The 23063-nt window shown below is 39.7% G+C and overlaps 2 protein-coding genes across 2 annotated transcripts; one reads left to right on the top strand and one right to left on the bottom strand.

Annotated features, from left to right (window-relative positions):
- The first annotated feature begins 492 nt into the window (after positions 1–492).
- Positions 493–5812, top strand: LOC149390708 (peptidase uncH-like). Its single transcript, XM_089620344.1, has 18 exons — positions 493–896; positions 980–1170; positions 1478–1582; positions 1674–1745; positions 1892–2039; positions 2396–2478; positions 2779–2834; positions 2919–3055; positions 3142–3232; positions 3307–3372; positions 3480–3702; positions 4174–4275; positions 4433–4518; positions 4610–4732; positions 4953–5022; positions 5106–5197; positions 5290–5394; positions 5475–5812. The coding sequence occupies exons 1-18, from the start codon at positions 565–567 to the stop codon at positions 5586–5588; spliced, it is 2196 nt and encodes a 731-aa protein (XP_089476470.1). The 5' UTR covers positions 493–564; the 3' UTR covers positions 5589–5812.
- A 15540-nt stretch (positions 5813–21352) lies between these two features.
- On the bottom strand, positions 21353–22366 carry LOC149390707 (uncharacterized). Its single transcript, XM_089620545.1, has one exon. It carries the CDS (start codon positions 22134–22136, stop codon positions 21489–21491), a length of 648 nt encoding a protein of 215 aa, XP_089476671.1. The 5' UTR covers positions 22137–22366; the 3' UTR covers positions 21353–21488.
- Positions 22367–23063: the final 697 nt, after the last annotated feature.

Raw genomic sequence — 23063 nt, 5'->3', positions numbered from 1 at the left:
CTATGACCGAGAATTTTGGCTAAGGGTTAACTTCGGTTAACCAAATTTCCAGCTTTACATGGAACTAGGGGTTAATGTATGTTGTCATTGTCTGAATAAGAAAAAGCGACTCTCCAACAACAAAATTGACACGTGACAAGAGTCTAGACACAAAGACACGACCGAGACAAGTCATGGCTCGTCACTAGGACCAGCCACGAGCAAGTCCACAACTCACCATGAACATCATCGAATAAGGATATGGGCATCATCAAGACACGCAATTGGGGCAAATCATGTGCCCATTCATAGCTCGTCACCGGGACAATCCACAAGCAAAGTCACGACTCGCCATCGAAGTACATCATCAGATCAAGCCAAAGACAAAGACAAGACCAAGACATGCCGCCAGACATACCATAGTCGATTATTTATGTAGAATTTAGAGTCACAGAATCGTTCAATACCGTTTCTTCTAATGATTATTGGAACTATTTTTAAACCATTTGGGGAAGGGAAAAAAAAGTGCATTATCATTGAATAGTAAAATATGTATAAAAAGACCAGTCTTCCAAAGTAAGGGAAATGGCAGTGTCGTCAACTATTGGCCGTCTCACTCGATTCTCAGTCTCAGCTCACTATTCAGCTTTTCCTCGTTTCTCTTTCAGCTCCATTCTCACTCGACTCTCAATCACCAATCCTCACTATCACCAACACCAGCGTCACCGTCTCACTTCCAACAGACCGGCCATGTCCGCTTCTCTCTCTCCGGACTCCGCCGCCGTCGCTCCGTACGGCTCCTGGAAATCTCCGATCACCGCCGACGTCGTGGCCGGAGCTTCCAAGCGCCTCGGCGGCTCCGCTCTCGGCCCCGGAGGCCGCCTCATCTGGCTCGAGTCCCGCCCGGCCGAAGGAGGGTACGAATTCCACGCTAGGTCTTTTCTCGTTCAGTCTTTGTTCTCCGCTCGGTTTTGTAGCTGAACCGTTCGGGATGTTTCAGGCGAGCGGTTCTGGTGAGGGAACCGGAGACTCCGGGCGACGATCCGGTCGACGTCACGCCCGGAGGCTACGCGGTCCGCACGGTGGCGCAGGAGTACGGCGGCGGAGCATTTTCCTTGTCCGGTGACTCCGTCGTTTTCGTCAACTACAAGGACCAGAGGCTCTACAAGCAGTCTATTCACGATTCCAATGGTGTGCTTTTACACTGACGCCGTTTTTTATTTCTAGTTGTGTATTTACATTGAATGTGTCTCTCTGTGTGTTTTGGTTGGGAAAGAACTGTGCAGAGGATGTATCTGAACCTCCAGTCAGGTTGCTACGCGTGTAATGCTTGTTGCAACCATATAGAAGACTGTGTCTTACAATTGGATTCTTTTGAGCAAAAAAAAAAAATGGATTCTTTATTGTCGTAGTAAATGTTGTACAATCAAGAGTTTTGTTTTTTGACTTTTGAATCATCAAATTTATTTAATTATGTTATGTACTGAATGCAAAGCAGATTCTTCGGTCAAACCAATCACTCCAGATTATGGAGGGCCAGTAGTTAGTTACGCGGACGGTGTGTTTGATTCCCGGTTTGATCGTTTCATTGCTGTTCGTGAAGGTAGTTTTTGGGGTTATTTTGTTGCTGCTGGGTTAGTAAAGAAGATCAATTTCAGGATTTCTCTTATCCTTGTTTTTTTGTGTGTGTGTAGATCGTCGTAAAAGTAGCACAAATCCAGTGGCAGATATTATAACAGTGAGGCTGGGATGTGATGATGTTCAGGGTGAGAATTGTTCGAGGAAATATTATAATTTTTTTTTTTTTTCGTTTGTCGAGTTTTTCACTGCATAAGAATATTTGTCATGGGTGGCGAAGACATAGAGTTAGTTTGTTTTGATTTTCGTTGTGCAAATGTGTTGTGGTATTCAGAACCCGAAGTACTAATAGGAGGAAACGACTTCTATGCGTTTCCTCGCATCGATACCAAAGGTGAACGGATAGCATGGATTGAATGGAGTCATCCTAACATGCCGTGGGATAGTGCACAACTTTGGGTTGGCTATATTTCCGAAAACGGGTAATGATATCCATTTTCATTCGCCTAGATCTTTGGAGTAAATATTTGTCTAGTGGAAAGGGCGATTCTTGGGACCTTATCAGTCCTTGTTCGATTACCCCTAGACGCAACAATTGAGGCCACTAGGGTAAGTCTCCCTGCCGATAATGCCAGAGCCTCGTTTATTTCAGTCGGGTTTAACTCGGACACCATGGTTATGATATGTATGTGTGTGTATTCGTGTGTGTGCGCACGTGCGTTCTTGTAGTTTTCACAAATTATTTTGCACTGTATTGATTTTGAATGATTTTCCTATTTTTCGTAATGAAGAAGTTCAGGCTCAAACTCATGCAAATATTTTGTAATATTTTTCGCAGAGATATTAACAAACGCATCTGTATTGCTGGTTCGGATCCTGCCATTCGAGAGGGACCAACTGAACCCAAGTGGTCCTCAACTGGTACATCCTGGTTTATTTGTTGAGAATGTTCTTCAGAATAATATTCATAGATAAAATGGAATGTCGTAAGTTGTTTAAAAATCGGCCAAAAGTCATTGTTCCAATCCTGTCTGGATGATTTATTCATGATATCAACTATTGTTCCAAGATTCATGCCGAACAGAGCTGCTCTCTCCAAATACATTGTTTTCATTTTAAAATTATATTGGTTTCTTTAAATATCAGCTGATGATTGAAGTTGAATATGTAGTCTGCATATCTTTTTGACGCAGTTCATTCTTTATATTTGAATACTTGCAGGGGAACTGTTTTTTATAACAGACAGAAAAACTGGGTTTTGGAACCTTTATAAATGGGTAGGCATCTTCTAACTTTGATGTTTCTTTCAGTGTGTTAGTGCCATTCTACTTATTAATGATGTTTTGAATATTGTTAAACAGGTTGAGTCTGATAATACGGTAGTGTCAGTTTATTCATTGGATGCAGAATTTTCAAGGCCTTTGTGGGTTTTTGGAACAAATTCTTATGAAATTATTCAGAGCAACAAAGGAAACAACTTAATTGCTTGCAGCTACAGGTGATGTTAGGAACCAAGATAAGAAATTGTTTATTTTATCATTTTTATCTGGCGTGTAATTATCTGTACTTTGGACTTTACTGCAGGCAAAAAGGGTGTTCGTATCTTGGAGTTCTAAATGAAGCTCAAAGCGCGCTATCTTTGCTTGATATCCCTTTCACCGATATTGATAACATTGTACTCTCGTAAACCTTATCATGACTGTGTCATGGCGCTAGTAAATGACAAATTTGTTTGTGTTGCTTTTGCAGACTTCAGCAAATAAGTGCCTTTATGTTGAGGGAGCATCTGCTACTCAACCATCATCAGTTGCAAAGGTAATAAAATTCATATCCACATTTGATTGCACATGATGGTACTTTAAGTTTATGATTGTGCTGTCTTATTACTTGCCACTGTTACAATATTGTGTGTTAATGATCAGGTGACACTGGATGAGCAAAAGGAAAAAGCAGTTGGATTTGATATTATTTGGTCTTCATCACCAGATTGTTTGAAGTACAGATCTTATTTCAGTGTACCTGAACTAATTGAATTCCCGACAGAAGTCCCTGGTCAAACTGCTTACGCATACTTTTATCCACCTACTAATCCCAATTACCAGGGTGGTCAGGAAGAAAAGCCTCCACTGCTACTGAAGAGCCATGGTATGTCCTAATTTAGAAAGAAAAATATAACGGACTAAGCCTTGAAACGTTAATATTGCTATTAAGCCAATGTTTCAAATATGTTTCATACATAACCACTGAATCTGATGTGGCAATGTTAATCTCTGTCAATTTCAGTTATATTAGTTATATTTTGGATATTTGTATACCGTTAATTTCTGTTAATGGCCAACGACTTGTCATCCATAGTTTCTAAACGAAAATGCTATCGGTGGAAATATATGCTTACCTGCCTGATGCATTAGATTGCTGGTACTATGATAAAGCGTTCTTTTGAGAAGTGTGATGGATAAAAACCGGTGCTTGTTTTGAGAAGCATTTTTTTTTGTGGATTATCGTGCCTTATATTCTATTTCATGCTTATATACCTTGTCTTGCGTGATTGAATATGTCAAACACCACGGTTATTTTAGAATTTTTGAGGCCATTCTTGTTCCTTAATTATTGCAGGAGGCCCAACAGCTGAAACACGTGGAATGTTGAATCTGAGTGTTCAGTATTGGACTAGTCGCGGTTGGGCTTTTGTCGATGTTAATTATGGAGGAAGCACTGGTTTGTTCCTACCTTATTTCTGATGTACTCTCTCATCTAGTTCTATGTTTCCCTTAAGCTTCCCATGTTACAAAGTTTCTCCTCTTAGTTTCCGTTGGCTTTTCCAGTTATGAGAGACTCTTCTCTAATGCCCGATCTTACTCTGTATGATTTTCAGGATACGGCAGAGAATATCGAGAGCGGTTGTTGGGGAATTGGGGGGTTGTGGATGTAAATGACTGTTGCAGCTGTGCTAAATTTTTGGTATCAAGCTTCTGTTATTTGTGTGAATATCGACAATTAAAAACAAATTAGAACAATGATTAATACTTGATTATGTGCATGTCTTACATAGGTGGAGTCAGGCAAGGTCGACGAGAAACGACTATGCATTACTGGTGGCTCTGCTGGTGGCTATACAACCTTAGCTGCTCTTGCGTTTAAAGACACATTCAAAGCTGGTGCTTCCTTGTATGGTGTAAGTTCCAAATCACTGGGTTTGTCATATTTTTTACTTTCTTACATTTTGTAATTTTCTCATTTCCATGTTTTCTATCGAGAGGAACGGTATGCTGAAGAGCTAAAACATATTAATCTTTTGATATTCTTGATCAGCTGCTTGGAACTTGCAGCAACGTTTTTGTTTTCAAGAAAGCAAATGACGTGAATGATTAATGTGTATTTTGCACAATGAACAGGTCGCTGATCTGAAGTCGCTGAGAGCGGATACACACAAATTTGAATCTTTCTATATCGACAACCTTGTCGGTAATGCAAATGATCTTAACTGTACATTAGTTTATTCTAATTTTGGGAAGCTATTTTGACATGTTAACTAAAACGTATTTCAGGAACCGAAACAAACTATTTTGAGAAATCTCCAATAAACTTCGTTGATAAGTTCTGTTGCCCCATCATCCTATTTCAGGGGTTGGATGATAAGGTAAGAAGCTTAGGTCATTAGAGGTTTAAGTGATGTAACCAGAATCTGTAGTGATTAATTTCGACCCGATTTTGAACACCATTGATTTTCAGGTTGTGCTACCTAATCAGGCTCAGAAAATATATAAAGCCGTGAAGGAAAAGGGTTTGCCTGTTGCACTCGTGGAATATGAAGGAGAACAACACGGATTTCGAAAGGTATCTACAAGAAATTTTACACTTCACCGTGTGATTTATTCTTTCTTCCCAAAACAGTAATAACATAGTGCTTTCAACAGGCTGAGAACATAAAGTTCACGCTGGAACAACAAATGCTTTTCTTCGCACGTCTGGTTGGAAATTTTGAGGTTGCAGATGATATCACTCCAATCAAAATTGAAAACTTTGACTAAGAGATGAAAAGTGACGTATATTCGTCGACTATATGGGTGAGATAATAATTTTTCGATCATACTCAGATGAGAACACCCAACTCTGTAGTTTGCACAGAAAGTTTCTGGTCTACTGGCATGTTGTTTGGTAAAGTTTACAATGTCCGATCAAGACTTGTCACTCTTGAATAAAAACTGGTGTTTTGATCCATGTAATTTCTAGATCATGGTTAGACTTGTTAGTACCAATTTGGGAAAATAGACTTGCAGTCACGTTTTTAGACTAATATACCCCTCCAATTAATAAACCATTTGAAGACAAAATATATAACCATTAATTTTGCATAGTTACGAGATCTAGAAAATGAAATTTTCCTAATGGAAAGGATTTACAACTTTGTTGCTTAAATGTCCGTTCCAAAATAGGTAGTTAATTATTAGACTAATAAGACACCATCAAGGAATTAATGCCTACGAGAAAAGCAAACAATTAATTTGGTTTTTGCTTGTACATATAAAACTCAAATGGATTTTGTTTGTAAGAAAGATATTCTTACTTGTTCTTGAAAAAGACATAAAAAAATTATTGCCATGAAACTTTCAGACTTTACCTGAATATTGAGTTGCGATATTTTGTACTTCTCTATGATACTTCATGTAACAAAATTTTGACAGTCTCTAGGCGATTTTCCCTCTGATGAAAAGCCAAATTTGACAATATTGCTTAAATATCCCTCACTTTTCGTTGCCATGCATTTAACCTCCATCTTTTATATCTGAGATTATAAACTAAATTTCTCGAGATGATTTTGATGTCAATAGCAAAGTTTGAAATGCTAGTTGCCGATTTTGTGCCGATACTCCAAAAAACGGAAATTGCGGTGGTCGGTGAAAATTGCGACGGAAGTAATGTAGAAATTTGAAAAAATTATGTCGAGGGAAACTGCGGTGACCGACAGAAATTGTGACAAAACATGAAAATTGCGACGTAAATAATGTTGAACAATTTCAAATATAAAAAATAAGTTCCAAACACATATAAAAAGTTCTAAATATACATAATAAGTTTCAATTACAAACACACACAATACACAACCATAATAAGTTCAAACTTCAAAGTCAGATACATATAATCACACATAATAAGTTGAAAAATATCAAATTCAATCACAATATAAGAAACACACATAATAAGTTCTAAGTACATCATAATTTCATGTACTACCCTCAGATATGAAATTCACTAACAAGGTATCATTTTTTTATATTTTCAAATATTTGTTTACGATATATATATATATATATATATAAATAATGAAAAACTTTCAATTAACATCAATTAAAAATTTGTAACCTCTCAAAAATATTAAAATAATAATATGTTCACCATGAAACAAGTACAAACAACATCCAATGAAAAATGAAAAACCTAAAAAAAAAAATTAATTTATATGCTGAAAAACACAAATAAACGCAATTTCCACAAATATTGTTGAAGCTTGGCCGGCTTTTGGATGACATGACCGAAACTGCGGCGTGAAATGCCACGGAAATTGTGACGAAAATGTCACGTTTTTTTTTTTTTTTTTTTTAAAACCATGGGCTAAACGGCATTAATGGACCCAACTGCATGGAACTTTTCATGCAATTTTGATGCAATACTCGCGACATAAAATGACAAAACGCACATATGGTCATAAATGTGCCGAACTTCTCAAATTTTCGCAATTTTGGCGAATTTTTCATGCAAATTTCTGAAATTTTAAACCTTGGTCAATAGTATGAGATGCAAAATTGCGATACTAACACATTTAAAAGGTCAAATTAATGATTCCATGAATGAGTAAAAGAGTATATGTAGAATGGAAGGTATCTGAATAAGTCAAATCAGGAACAATGTCCGTAACTAAATTAAACTATATACATCTAATAAAATAAAATCATATATATTCCTAGAACACGCACGTGCGCCAATTAGAACGAGGCGATGTTGAGTTTGAAGGTGAGGCGAGTTAACGCGCGCGGTGACTGCACACGAGAGAGAGAGAGAGAGAGAGAGAGAGAGAGAGAGAGAGAGAGAGATGTGTGGTCGCGGAGATGAGGCAACAAAGGATGTATCTTCCTTGACTTAATTTTTAGATGTGACAAGTCGCTTTAAATGTCCGATCAAATAAAAAGTGGTCAAAATGTACGCTTAAATTTTCACCAATTTTTTTTTTTTTTTGAGGAAGCGTGGTCGGTGCCACGAAATATCATAAAAGCCCTCACGTATGGCGGAGGAAAACCGTGGTTACAAAGGTAAGAATGAAAAAAGAAACCAACGGGAAGAAAACACAAAAACATTCAAATAACAAAGCCCTAGGGGGCCGTGCGGGACCTCAATTCGCGATCATCGGTCCTAATGGCCTCCTCCAAACAAGGCGGGACTAAACCCAGCCAGGTCGAAGACGAGTGATGGTTGACCGCAAAACGCGCTAGATTATGAGCTGCAACATTACAAAGATGAGAAATGTGCATGATGCTAAAAACCTCAAGCTCCCTCACCTCTCTGAAGATGCGGTGCAAGATCGTCCCAAGCTCGGTCGCAGGCGTCACACCCTTATCGATCATCCTCACTACCCCCAAGCAGTCAGACTGGATCTCCGCTCTCCTGCCACCGACGCTGCGAGCTAGCTCTATGCCGCGGAGGACAGCATACGCTTCCGCAAGCTGGGGGGAGAACCCCCTAGCCAGGAAAAGCGTCTGCGAGGCGATCACCTCTCCGGTGTGGTCTCGAACTATGCAACCGACACCGAAGCCTCCACGGTTGCGAGCTAGTGCCGCGTCGACGTTAATCGAGAGGGTCCCGTCCCTAGGGGAGTTCACCCTCATGCTCGACTAGGTCTCCCCAACCGTAGCCGCTCTGTACTCCTCGAGGAAGCTCACCGTCCACTGGACTAGCTGTGGCTGGCTCCATTCTGATCTCCCAGCTAAGACGTTGTTCCTGTGGTTCCAAAGTTCCCAAATAATAGTAATGAAAAGCTCATGGAAACGAACCTCAAGGACCTCCGTCGCTCTGAGGATAGCGTCGAAAACATCGTCGTCTCTGAAAGGCGGGAGAATATGGCTGAAGCCCGCCTCCTTCCAGACTCTCCTGCTCCACCTGCAACCCAATATCGCGTGGAAAACAGTCTCTCTAGCCTCCTGACAGACCGGACAGTTGTCGTAAGAGGTGATCCTCTTCTTGGCTAAGACTGCTCTGGCCGGAATTTGGCCTAAACAGACTCGCCAACAGAAGCGTTTCACCTTAGGAGGAACTTTCAGCTGCCAGAACTAAGTCCACCACCTCTCCATCTCCGTCGGATCTGAAGAGCTGGCGACCGGAGTACTGGCCCTCGACATCGCAACACGGTAACCGCTCTTGACGGAGTACTCTCCGTCCTCAGTGAAGTGCCAGCGTCGCACGTCAGGAATACCCTCACCACCACGCGGGATGCTCAAGATCGCCGCAGTATCCTCCACCCCGAACATCGCGGTAATAAGATTGGCGTCCCAACTTTCGTCGGATCTCATAAGCTCAGCAACCCGCATATTGAGGGGAATCCAAGGGGGATCCATCCAGGTTACAGGTCTGTCTCTAGGAACCCAACTGTCGCCCATGACCAACACAGACTCCCCGTCCTCGATCCGTCATCTCGAACCGGACTGAATGATCTCACGTCCCCAAAGAAGACTGCGCCACATGGAAGAGCTACACGAGCCATGTTGAGCCGTCATGATATCTCCGTCTGAGAAGTAGCCCTGTCTATAGACTTGGCCTACCAGGCTATCTGGTCTCCTGAGGAGCCTCCAAACACTCTTAGCCAGAAGGGCTTGGTTGGACTTCTCCAGATCTCTGAAGCCCATCCCACCCTCTGACTTGTGTCTCGTGAGGTCCTCCCACTTGCACCAGTGGATCTTCCTCGTCGTTGTTCCACCCCCCCCACCAGAATCTGGCAATCGCCGAATGGATGTCCCTAATCAAACGCAGCGGGATCTTGTGGCAAGAGGCCACGTAGCTGGGAATCGACTGAAGGACGGACTTAATGAGAACCTCTCTGCCTGCCTGCGAGAGGGAGAGACCGTTCCAGCTCTTAATCTTTTCCAATACACGGTCTCTCACAAACCCAAAAAGCTCCGTCTTCCTCCTACCAGTGAACGCGGGAAGACCCAGATAACGCTTATGGCACTCTGTCCTCCTGACACCTAGGATCTGAGCCAAAGCCTCCCCCTCTACATCACTAACCTCCGTACCGAAACAGACATCAGACTTTTGAAAGTTCACCATCTGGCCCGAGGCCTCTGAATAAGTCCGTAGAATATCTGTAACCCTCTCGTACTCGTCAAGTATCGCTCGACAGAAAACCATGCTATCATCTGCGAAAAGAAGATTTTCACCAATTTTTAGAAGTAGTAAATTTTGCTTCGAATTTCTAAAATTTTGATTTAAATGTGTTTTTAATATCTTAGCGGTACCTTCAAACGCGATTTATCGCTTCTAAAGTCCATTTCGCTTTTCTGCTACTAAAAGTCATATTTGTAGTAGTGGTTGCAACTTTTTGTCAAGAAATCGCTGATTGTGAGGCTCTGCTTCTTTGTGTTCTATATCGTCAATTTTATATTGTGACACCTTTGCACGAATTCGAGATATCCATAGAATGGCTCCGATGTTGAAATCAATTCAACTATGGTTTTACAATTTAAAAACCTAGAACCAAGATTATAAGTCATTGAGGAAAACATTCAAGAGAAAATGAATTGATCTTGGTACCTCAATCTAAGAATTCAGGATTGATATCTTCGGCGATCCCTTCACGATTTATGTACTTCATTGGTGAATAAATGGTCAATAGGTTGTGGATACAAAATTCAGAAAGCCGATGTCCTTCCGTAAAATAAATTTGTTTTGCTTGAGCTTGCAATGGGATGCGAGAACGAGTGGGGGTTGTGGAACAAAGCATCAACGTGGTTTCGCTGGACGCGGTGTTAGAAAATGTTTGTGAGAGATAAAGTGTGTATTATCCCGCTCTAATACCATTATAGTGTGTACGAACGAGAGATATAGAGATAATGAAAACAATCAAATGATCAAGGATGTCTTCATTGACTTGAAAAGTATTCACTTACTACTACGCCGTCATTTTCAGAAGGTGAAAATAACACCATCGCAAGTAAAAAAAACGACATGATAAGACCATGCACCAGGGTCAACCCTACAAACAAAGTATTGCTCAGGGCAAAGGTGGTGTCAACTCCGAAACAAGCAAGAATTATTGCAATCCCTATTTTGCCTTCAACATGACTTTTGCCTTCAACATGAACCTAACGCCTGTCTTGAACCTGAGTTTTGCCTTCAACTTATCGCTTGCCTTCAAGTCGAGTTTTTCCTTCAGCCCGAATTTTGCCTTGAACCAGACTTTTGCCTTGAACCAGACTTTTGCCCTCAAATCCGAGTTTCGCCTTCAACCCAACTTTCGTCTTTTCCTTCAAATCAAGCTTTCCTCCAACCTCTATTTTCCTTTAACATCTATTTTTCCTTCAAAATGCATTTTTCCTTCAACCCGCCACACCGCAAACCTAGTGCCGCCAATCTGTGTTGCCAACCTGAGTTGCCGTCAACCTTAGGTGTCACAAACCTCATCCACGCTGCCAATGGTGATGCCACCAACCCTCCTTGATGGTCGCTAATGTCTCATTTTTGCCACAACTTGACTCTCATGTGCTCAAAACATAAGTGAAGGGCCTAATAACTTCCAAGAGCGCTATAAATACCCCTGAAACTCTTTCTCAAGGTAAGTTAATTATGTTGACTTGAGAAAACTCTACATACTTCTCACCATAAATTATATCTCTAAGCAATATAGAGACGAGCATAAATTGATTCACAAAAACACAATATACAACACCTCTAATATTGAGCATCAGAGCGCATGCCGAGTGAAAACCCTTCACACTCATCTAGATTTACTTTTCTCATGTTCTAGGTTAAGATACGCGAAGAACGCGGAGACTGTTGGACTTGAAGACACGAATGACTCGACGAATGTTAAAAACATGGAGACTCTCGGGCTTAAAGACTCGAAAAACTCCACAATCACGAAGAACATGGAGACTCGAGGACTCGATTTGAAGAGCACGAAGAGGGATTGAAGACTCGAAGAAGCAAAGACTTGATGATTCGACGAAGGATGCAAAGATTTGAAGACTCGAGAGGGCTTGAAGACCCGAAGAATGCGAAGACGTGAACATAAGGAAAGAAAAAGAACGCATGAGGTTCGGTCCTTGACGAGGCAAAGACGTTAAAAAGGAGAAAGGCTTCACCACACCTTAACTTGTGTAGTCAAAAGGTCCGACCCCTAGATCGAAACATAGATGATTCTAAGTGTTGACCCAAAAGCAACGTTACACCACTCAAGTATTTAGTCTAACTAACTTGTATCATCTCTAACACTTTATAATAGAAAAGCCACAATGGCACAATAGTGAAACTGAATCTTCCTCTATAGTTGTGTTGGCCCAGCTACCTCAGTAGCTTTGGCTTACACCTTGTGGAAACTATTTTCATGGACAATTTCTTCGTCGTGGTTTAGAACGTCGTCATCGTGGTCACTCCTCTCAATGGCTCTTACTTTGATATTGAGAGCCTCTTCTTCTAGAGCCAAAATTTTGATGTATAAATATAGGTTCAAACACTAAAGCACACATGTTTATCATAAATGAAGGCTTGAGGAAATCTTATTAAAAAATAGTGCGTTGGATCGCTGAAATACAGAAAAAGAATATGAGTTGCACAAGTAGGAAAGAAGAGTAAACTGAGAAATACATGACGAGTGGTGGTAAGCTTTGAAGAGTTGTATAGAGAATCGTGTGTGTAAAATCTTTGAAAAGGCTGCGTATTATAGCTGTGTTTGGGGAGTTATAATTTCATTTTGGGGAGGTACATTGTGAACTAAGGTGTCTTCTTATTGGTCCACATAAGCATTATTAAAGTCAAAGTGCAGCTGAGACATAGAGGATTAATCCGAGAGAGACCTTTAGTTTTTATATAAGGGCCTTTGAGCCATTGTATCTGATCATCCTATTTCATTGAATAGTAAATCCCTAACTTGAGAGAGAGAGAGAGAGAGAGAGAGAGAGAGAGACGAGAGATAGACGAGAGAGAGACGAGAACTAGAGAGAGAACAAGACTGATTGAGAGAGTTTTTGCTCGGAGATTGTTCGTAGCTTGATCTTGTAACTGGAGTTTGGTGTACTCTAACCAGAGTTGGTGATTAGTCATAGTGGATCGCAAAATAGGGCCTCTCTTGTCCAAGCTGGATTAGGATCACATTGAAATATCATCTCGTCCTAAATCATATGAACAATTACGTGATATGTTGAAATATGGTAGAGACAAATTATCTTTAGATGAGGTTGTTACTGCAGCATACTCGAAGGAACAAGATCTCAAGTCACTAGTCAAACCATCAAGGAGTGAATGATTGAACGTGAGAGAGTGATCTGAGAGAAAGAGAAGGGAAAGAGAAACAAGTCCAGGTCAAAGTCAAGACCAAAGGAAGGAATGTATGTTGGCATTGCAACAAAGAAGGGCATTGGAGAAGGAATTGGCCTGACAGAAAAGACTCAAGTCAAGCAAACTCATCAAAAGATTCAGAAAATATCTCGAGTGGATTGGATGGGGTGGAAGTGCTTGCAATTTTAGAATAAGATCCCTTAGATCAATGGATCTTGGACTCAAGTTTTAGCTTTCACATGACTCCAAGAAGGGATTAGTTATTTGACTTTAAGTCAAAGAGTTCTGGGAAAGTACTAATGGAATATAACCAATCATGTGATGTATTTGGTGTTGGTTCAATTAAGATTCAATTGAGTGATAGATCTTGCAAGATTATTAGGGATGTAGGATACATACCATATATAAAGAGAAACTTACTCTCTCTTGATGTGTTTGACGCTGCAAGTTACTCCTACAAGGCTCAAGGTAGAGTCTTGAAGATCTTCAAGGGTGTTTGATGGCATTGAAAGCAGAGTTAGAGAATGGTCTCTATGTCCTAAAAGGTGACATAGTACTTGTTGAATCAGACACATCTCAAACAACATCAGAATAAACTGAACTTTGGCATAAGAGACTAGGTCACATGAGCCAAAGAGGCATTCAAGAACTGTGCAAACAAGGTCTCGTCAACGTCAAGGAGATCAAGGAGTTGAATTTCTGTGAGACGTATGTCATTGGCAAGGTACACAAGCTAAGTTTCACAAGAGCTACACACAACACGAAAGGTACCCTAGACTATATCCATTCTGATCTTTGGGATCACCTCAGGTAACTCAATCTATCTCAAAATGTCAGTACTTTATCTCCTTTTAAGATGACTTTTCTAAGGAAAATTTGGATATATTTTCTCATAACAAAGGATGAGAATTTTGACAAATTTGTTTCTTGGAAAACCCTCATTGAGAACCAGACAAACAAAAAGTCAAAAGGCTTAGGACAGATAATGATCTTGAATTTTGTAACAGTGAGTTTGATGATTTCTGTGTGAGAAGTTGTATAGCTGGGAAACGTAAATGTGCATACACTCAATAGCAGAATGGTGTAGCTGATAAATTCAACAGAATGATAATGGATAAAGTGAGGTGTATGCTCTCTGAATATGGATTGAATCAAAAGTTATGGGTAAAAGCAGCTTTCACAGCATGTTACTTGATCAATAGATCACCAAATTCTTCACTAGAATTTAAGGTTCCAGAAGAGGTGTGGTCAGGACACAAGCAAAGCTATTATCACCTAAGACCTTTTGGGTGCGTGGCTTATATTCATATCAGTCAAGGTAAATTTAATCCTAGAGCCAGAAAAGGTATATTTCTTTGCTATCCTAACGGTGTTAAAGGACATAGGATCTGGCTTATTGATGATAAAAATATTGTGATCAGTAAAGACATTGTGTTCAATGAAAAAGTTTTCTTTAAAACTAACTCTGATTCTCTGACAAGCCCATAACTTGATCAGAAAATTTCAGGTCATGAACAGGTACAAACTATCATCGCTAACCTAAAAGGCATTACTGATCAAGGTAGAGCAAGTCAGTATGATGATCAGAGACAATATATGTTTCAAGATCATAAATCTCAAGGCCAATTTGATGACCAATATGAAGATCCAGTTGATAACACTGGGGACTCAGTGACTATCGGTTGGTAAGAGATAGAATCAGAAGAAGGACATTACTACCATCAAGATTTGCTGAGCAGACCTTATTGCTTTTTCTCTCAACACAGTAAAAGCAATTAAAGAAGAACCAAGAGAATACAGATATGCTCAATACAACAAAAAATGGAGAGAGTGGCACAAGATTATGTTAGAAGAGATGGACTCTTTGGAGAAGAATCAGACATAGATTTTTAGTTGATAGACTTGTAAATAAGAGAGTTGTAGGTTGCAAGTGAGTTTACATGCTCAAGCCAAAAATTCATGGAATAGAGAAAGTGAGATACAAAGCAAGGTTCGTTGTGAAAAGTTACTCACATATTGATGGTATTGACTACCATGAGGTGTTCTCACATGTGGTAAAGCACACTCCAATCAGAGTAATCGTGTCTGCAAAAGCTATGTATAACTTTGAGCTGGAGCAATTAGATGTCAAGATAACTTTTTTGCATGGAAAGCTGAAGAAGTGTACATGAACCAATCAGAAGGGTTTACGAGAAGAACCATGTATGTCTGCTGAAGAAGTCACTCTATGGCTTAAAATAGTCACCAAGACATTGGTACTTAATATTTGATGACTTCATGAGCAAGCAAGGTTCCTCAAGGAGCAAACATGACAGTTGTTCACCAAGATAAATTCAGAAGAATACATGTATCTACAGATTTATGTAGATGATATGTTGATAGCATGCAAGGATAGAGAAGAAGTGATGAAGATGAAGGCTCAACTCAATACAGAGTTTGAGATGAAGGATATTGGACAAGCTTCAAAAATTCAAAAATTGTGGGCATGGACATCATGAGAGATAGAAAGAATAGAAGTTTGACTCTGTCACAAGGCAATATCTCATAAAATTAGTGGATCTCTTTGGTCTAAGTGAAGCAAGAGTGTGTCTACACTAGTTGGAGCTCACTTTAAGCTTAGAGCTGTTACATGAGAGGAAGAACTTCGGAAGCAATGTACATGAAGAATATACCTTACTCTAGCTCTGTTGGTAGTTGTATGTATGCAATGATTAGCACTTTCCCATATATTGCTCAAGCAGTGAGCCTGATCAGTAGGTTTATGAGTAAACCTGGAAAACAACATTGGGAAGCAGCAAAATGGCTTGTTAGATACATCAAAGAAAGCATGAATTTGAAGATGATGTTCAAAGGGTCTAAAGGTCAAAGTTGTAGAATCTCTGGTTATTTGTGACTGTAATTATTTTGGTGATTTGGATAAGAGAAAGTCTATTTCAGCTTATGTTTTTACTTTTGGTGGAAATATTGTGAGTTAGAATGCCTCAGTGCAACATGGTGGCTTTATCAACTACACATGCATGAAGAGACATCTGTGTTTTGTTACTCTCAAAGCGCTATAAAGGAAGCCATGTGGCTCAAAGGCTTTGTGAGAGAACTTGGTTAAATGAATGAAGAGACATCTGTGTTTTGTGACTCTCAAAGTGCTATACACTTGTCTAAAAACAGTGTGCATCACGAGAGAGCAAAGCACATCGGTGTACGTCTACACTTCATTAAGGAAGTCATCAACATCAATCAAGTCATCATGAAGAAGATAGCTACAAAGGTGAACCCTGTAAATATCTTCACCAAACCAGTGCCTATCAGCAAATTCCAAGAAGCTTTGGATTTGTTGAGGTTTGTCAAAGCCTGAAGACCTTCAGGATGGGCGTGGGAGAGGGTGATTCACTGAAGATCAGAATGACAAGACAAGGTGGAGATTTTTGAACTAAGGTGTCTTTTCATTGGTCTACATCAGCATTGACAAAGTCAAAAAGCAACTGAGATATAGAGGATTAATCCGAGAGAGGGTTTTAATTTTTATATAAGGGCCTTTGAGCCATTGTATCTAATCATCCTAGTTCCATGAATTGTAAACACCCTAACTAGACAGAGAGACAAGAGAGCTAGAGAGAGAACAAGAGTGATTGAGAGAGTTTTCGCTCAGAGATTGTTCGGAGCTTGATCTTGTAACTGGAGTTTGGTGTACTCTTACCGCAGTTAACGTTTATTCATATTGGATTGCAAAATAGGTCATCTCACACCCAAGTTGGATTAGGATCACATTGATATGCACCAGGATAAATATGTGTCCCTTCTTCTTCATCTCTTTCTAATTTCTCTGTTCTTGGAATGTGATTTGTTTATCAGTAATTGCGCAAGAAGTTTCGTCTGTATGTATGTTTGTTTCGTTTTTCTATTGTTTATCTATGAATTTCGATTGCGTAACTCTAGCATACATAAATAATTGTTATTTCTCATGAAATAGCCATATATTTTCATATCAACATAAGTTCCTGTTAAAATTAATACTACAACAAATAATATTTATAATATGAAAAATAAAAAGAGTTTGCACGGAAAGTAATTAAATAAAGAATTAATGATACTTTTGCCCCCTGAAATGTGGCGCTTATGAAAATACACCCATCGTACTATAAAATCGATCGATTTACTCCCTAATATAAACTTTTGTAATGATTTTGAACCTTCCGTGTATTTTGAACCCAAACGTTAGTTATCTTAACACTCTTTTCTCACGTGATAGCTTAAATACAAGAATTTATCAAAATACCCTTGTCTTACACCACTCTTTTATTTGTTGCTATGATTTCATAAATAAAATTTAAAAAAAAAAAGGAAAATAGTCATCTTCCAGGTGTCGCCGGCGTCGGAGGTGTACAAAAGGATGGCCGGAGATTCAGAGATAATATGTGCAGCAACTACGAAAACAACAAGCAGCCTGAAAATGCACCGTCTTGGAAGAGAAGGAGGCTCTCGGATTCCACTTGGGGCGATACGGGGAGAGCCTATTTCCCGACATTTGCTCACGAGTTCGCCGCGGGCCCGCCGCCAGCGAGGCACGTTTCGGAGGCCTCGACTTCGAGCTCGTGTAAAAGGGACCGGTCGAAGTTGGAGGAGGACGAGCCTGTGTTTCTGTCGAGGGACGAGATCGAGAGGCACTCGCCGTCAAGGAAAGACGGGATCGACTCGCTCCGCGAAACCCATCTTCGATACACCTATTGCGCCTTCCCGTTGAGGCTTGAGTGTGAGTATTAGTTTTTTTTTTTTTGGTTTTCGTAATAGTTGGTTTGATTTGAAATTTCCCTAGCGACGATGGATTTTAATGTTTTTTTTTTCCTTCCCGTTTTGCAGGCCACAGACTACAATCGGCACAGCCATGGTTCTCTGCCATCGGGAACAAAGGCGATATCGAGAAGGACGACGCCGGGATCGAGCGTCCACGGACCTCGCCGGAAGTGCGGAGCCTAGAAACGGCGCGGCGGAGACGGAGAGGGATATCGCGGCTGTGTCGGCGATCAATCGCCTCCGAGACGGCGTCGACGGAGAAGAGGAAGAACAAGCTCTTGGCGGAGCAGAGAAGCGAGACGGACGGTGAGAGATGAGATAGGGTCGTCTGAGGAAAATGAGGGGCTTTGAACAGCTGGAGAGTTGCAGAGAAGACGCCATTGAAGAAGATGAAGATCATAAATAATAGTCTTATTGTATTTTACCCGAAATACCCTTATCATGTCTATCACGTGAGACCCACGTGCTTACTTAACTGACGGATGTTCAAAAAATTTGACGGAAGGACAACTTTGAAATCAAAACAAAGATTAAGGTCAAAAGTGGTCGTTTTTATATATTAGGTGGTGGATTATCAGGAACGCCATACATCAGGGGGCAAAAGTGTCATTAATTCTTAAATAAAAATTAAAAGTGATTATTATTTTATTTCATAAACTAGATAAAGAAAAGAACAATCAACAAAATAAATAAACCTTAAACCGGAAAAGAAGGAAAGAAAATCGGAGGACGTTAAGGACCGTCGACGGTTTTCTTAAAGCTTATATTGCTCTCCCAAGGGTGTTGGAGTTGATGAGCAATAGACCCCCCAAGATACAATAACGTTGAGAAGTACTTTACACCAAAGATATTTGTCCGGCAGACAAAACTTGTAACAAAATCAAACACCGACTACAAAGAAAACAAAAAAATTTGGGAGCTGAAGAAAGTAGAGAGAATTCGATTTAAGGTGTGTTCGAATGAGAGCCCAAGGCCACCCTTCATAGCCACGGTCTCAGAGTGGTTAGCAAACTTGAACGACACAAAAAAAAAAACCGACCAATTATGGCCTTAAAACCCATTAATGCTCTTAACTTGGCTGATAACCATCCTCCAAAATGTTCAGAATCGTTTATCATTCAAGTGTAATCCGTAGCATTAATTTGCACGGTTGCATCAACTTTAAAAATTAATTTTCAACATAACAAAAGTTATTTGTGGAATTAAAACTTTCATAAGTGATTTTTTCAATAAAAAAGATAAGGATTAAAAAAAAAAAGCCCAAGCCCGGTCTGGCTCGGCACGGCACGACACAACATGACCGATCGATCGACCGGACGGACATCAGTTGTAGCGCGCGCGTGTAGTGAACTTGAGCTTCCCTAAACCCTTACCCTTCTACAAAATTGGTCAACCCCTTCTCAACAAATTGCATATATAAGCTCACTCATTTATTCATTCCCAATCTATGCGAGACTCTTGCATTTCACTTCATTCACATACCAATGTGTTTACACACAATTAATGTGTTTCATTTAGCATAATTTGAGCATCAATTTTTCATTCATTATAGCTCTAATTTTGGAAAACTTATAATCAATAATAATTAATACGCAAGAATTAACTAATTCCGTTAAGTGGACCACACTCAAATCTTTCCCAAAAATCACCAGCCCACAAGATAATATATACTCTTTATTATCAAAATCTTTTCTTTATTCCAACAATCTCCCACATGAATGAAATTACATAATGAAAAAAAAAGACTCGACACAACTCAATATAGTGATCGGTTCTACGGTCATACCAGTATAGGATAAGTAGACAAAGTCCTTGAACCTTCCTTAGTGGAAATATGCCATGTTTACTGACTGATGTCCTTGAACTGTTAGTCGCTTGTATATAAATGATAAACACAAATCCCATTAATATCTTTGTTACGCAGGTTTAGTTCTCATGGTTATGTTCATTTCGGCCGTAAACATGCTCCTAGTTTTGCAAGTTAAGCCCCCATTAATTTTGAAGCGGGCCCACATCTCTCTCACATAGGTGATTCTTACATCAAAGAGTAATCCCGCATTACTCGTTCGGAATCTCAAAGGTCAAATTTCAAAGAATCATTAAAAGAACAATGCTTAGCCTTGTACGGGTGTTACCGTTTTATCATAGGAATACGACCGGGGGTCTTCCCCTATAGTGACATTACTTTGTCTCAGCAGTTAGATTGTCCCTTTGAACTAAGTTATTGGGATATCCAGTCATCATGGTTAAGTTTCCTTTGCTAAAACTTTATATAATTGCCTTTAGTCTCATTTCTATTGACGTATTCTCTACTATTGGTCTCTATTTAACTCTTTGATTAGCGGATCCGTAATATATTTTTTGGATCTTACATAGTCAATTTTTATGACTCCGGAAGAGAGAAGTTGTATAATGATATTATGTCGTCGACGTATATATCTAGACTTACCATTGTATATAGCACTTTGTGCTCTACCAATCGCAGATTGGTTATTGCAATATATAAAAATTGCAAGCACATGTGTTGTCCAGCTAGGAATATCATCTACGAAGTTTCTTAGCCATTCAACCTCTTTACCACATTTATCCAAAGCAACAAACTCAGGTTCCATCGTGGATCTAGTTATCGATATAATACCCATTTTCGCAAGAAATAATAATACGCAATAATTAACAAATTTCGTTGAGTGGATCTCATTCAAATAATGTCCTAAAATCACCGGCCTACAAGATAATAAATACTTTTTATTATCAAAATCCGCATTCCAACCGCCGCTTAACAGCTGTACCCCTCTGCCTTCTAGCAAATATTAAATTCATGCTTCTTAATAATTAAGACAATAATAATTATATACAATAATTTTCAGGCATGTAATATAAAATATTATTAATATTTTTCATATGTGAAAATTAGCTTCAGTTACGTTTACACATACGTCCCTCTAATGATTCATATATAGTTACAAAAATAATAGGTCTAATAATTGTGTAAGTCGTGACAAATGCCTTGCTATGACGCAGTGGGCTTCTCTTGATGCTTTGTCGTTGAAATAGAAGATAAGACTATAAAACTAAGTCAACAATGCACAGCAAAAGGTAGATCTGTTTATTTAACTCCATTTATATATTACCTATTCCCATTTACGAGTTTCTGATTGATTAGACGTTGAAAATATGCAAGTGTGTGATATTTAGGCGTGTTCTAGTTTATCTACCATCGAGCTTTACTTTTAAACCTACAAAGACTTAGCACGTAAAGATTTATCTGTTGCACCAAAATAAAAAAGAATGAATGAGGCCCATAAGAGTTCTCATTTCTCAACAGGTCTTAGGTTTTGATCCGAAACCTAAAACCTTAACCCATTGTCTAAGTATTCTTAATACTTATCGAGTCGTATTAGATCGGTAAAGGAAGGCCCATACGCAAGTGAAGTATACTATACATCACTGTATATCATCAAAGAGAAAAAGAAAGTATATAATATTGTATTGTTTCAAAATCAATATTTTCGTAGTTAATTAAATAAATAAATAAAAAGAGACACTAATTACATTAGAAATAAGGAAAGAAGAACGAGAAATGGATAATGGTAGTAATAAATTCAGGCACGTGAGAGCGAGAGAGAGCCGAATCCATTTGAGATGGCGTGAAGAGCGGGATTGAAAGCCAGTCTCCCCAAAATTCCCTGTTTGTAGGGTAAAAACGTCTTTTTCTTCATCTCCTCCGACATAGCTTTATTTGCCATGTAATGCACCTCGTGCGCCGACCTCCTCCTCCTCCGACCGATCACCTCCTCCGCCGCCGCAACACTGTACTTTCTCAGCGGGTCCTTTTCGGCCGCGCGTCCCTCCGACGCGCTTCGGAACAGAAGAAAATCCCTCAGCCTCCACTTCTTCGATGACGACGACGGAGAGCGCGAGCTCTTCGCCGGAGATGAAGGCTTCGGCGGCGGCGACAGCGACCTCGCCGCCCTCCGTCCCGACCGCGTCGGAGGAAGTTCCGGCGCCGGCGACCGTCCCCGCCGGATCGCCTCCAGCGGCCTGATCACGCCCCCGTGGAAGAGCTCGTCGGCGGAGAGGGAGGTCCGCTCGAGGTCCTCGCTGAACTCGAAAGCGAAGTCGGTGCCGTCGTCGTTGTTCGCCGGAGTTGGGTGGAAGAAGTCGGAAACTCTGGAGGGGCTGGCTGGCGCGCTGAAGAAGAAGTCGCCGAGCCTCGTCGGAGTATTCGGAAATCGAGATGCCACTTCCATTTATGTGTATGATGTTGCTGTGATTAATCAATGACTTGGGTGTTTGGTGGTTTGGTTTTGTGATGTATTGTATTTTGGTGTTTTTTTATTCTGTTTTAAATAAGAGTGGAGTTGTGAAGGCGAGGAAGATATTGGGAAGGGTAAGAGAGAGAGAGAGAGAGAGAAAGAGTCGTACTTACAAATACTGTTTTTTATTTTTTTATGTTATGGATGAAATCTCAAAATATAGTAGTGTTATTACTTATTACGCTTTGTGGCTACATGTGGTATTTGCCAATTGGTCACATGTACAAATCATTGTGTATTACATATTTATTTTATTCTTGGTTGGTTTGTTATTCACGTATCAAGCTTCCTTGGTAGGCGCAGGCGTGATTGCAATGCATGGGGCTTAAAAATAGATTGAAAATATAGTGATGCTCTATCTCGAGTAGAGTATAAAAATAAGAAAATAACCATATGTATATTGTTGAAATTAGTTTTTTTTTTTTTTTGGTTAGTATAGAGTAAAAAAAATATCTGACTTATCCTAGGAAATAATTCATAGGATAAAATATTGGAATCGGTATATATGTCTTTAAGTGTTAGTTCGCTTTACTGAGTTTAGTTTCATCTCATATCTACTATAACAGCAACTGTATTTTTTTTTCCTTCCCAAAAAGTAGTTAAAATAAAAAGGAAAACAGAGAAGGGTCAAAAAAGTTTGAAGAGTGGGACAAAGTTAATGAATGAAATGTGAAGAAGCTGATTTTGTTTGCTTCAGAGCCAAGGCTTTTTTTTTTTTTTTTTTTTGAGGTATGAACCAAGGCTTTGATTTGCCGTATGGAAGCATGCAGTCAAAGAAGTAATTTGTCTCATATGATTTGCAGTCAACAATTATAGCCCTGATTGTTACCCTTTATTTTCTTACTTTTGGTTACGATATTA

The sequence above is a fragment of the Urtica dioica genome, chromosome 7 (genome assembly GCF_054948205.1).
Source record: "Urtica dioica subsp. dioica isolate 48M chromosome 7, U.dioica_male_clone48M_v1_H2, whole genome shotgun sequence".
NCBI lineage: Eukaryota > Viridiplantae > Streptophyta > Magnoliopsida > Rosales > Urticaceae > Urtica > Urtica dioica.
This window is presented reverse-complemented; position numbering and strand designations above follow the sequence as displayed.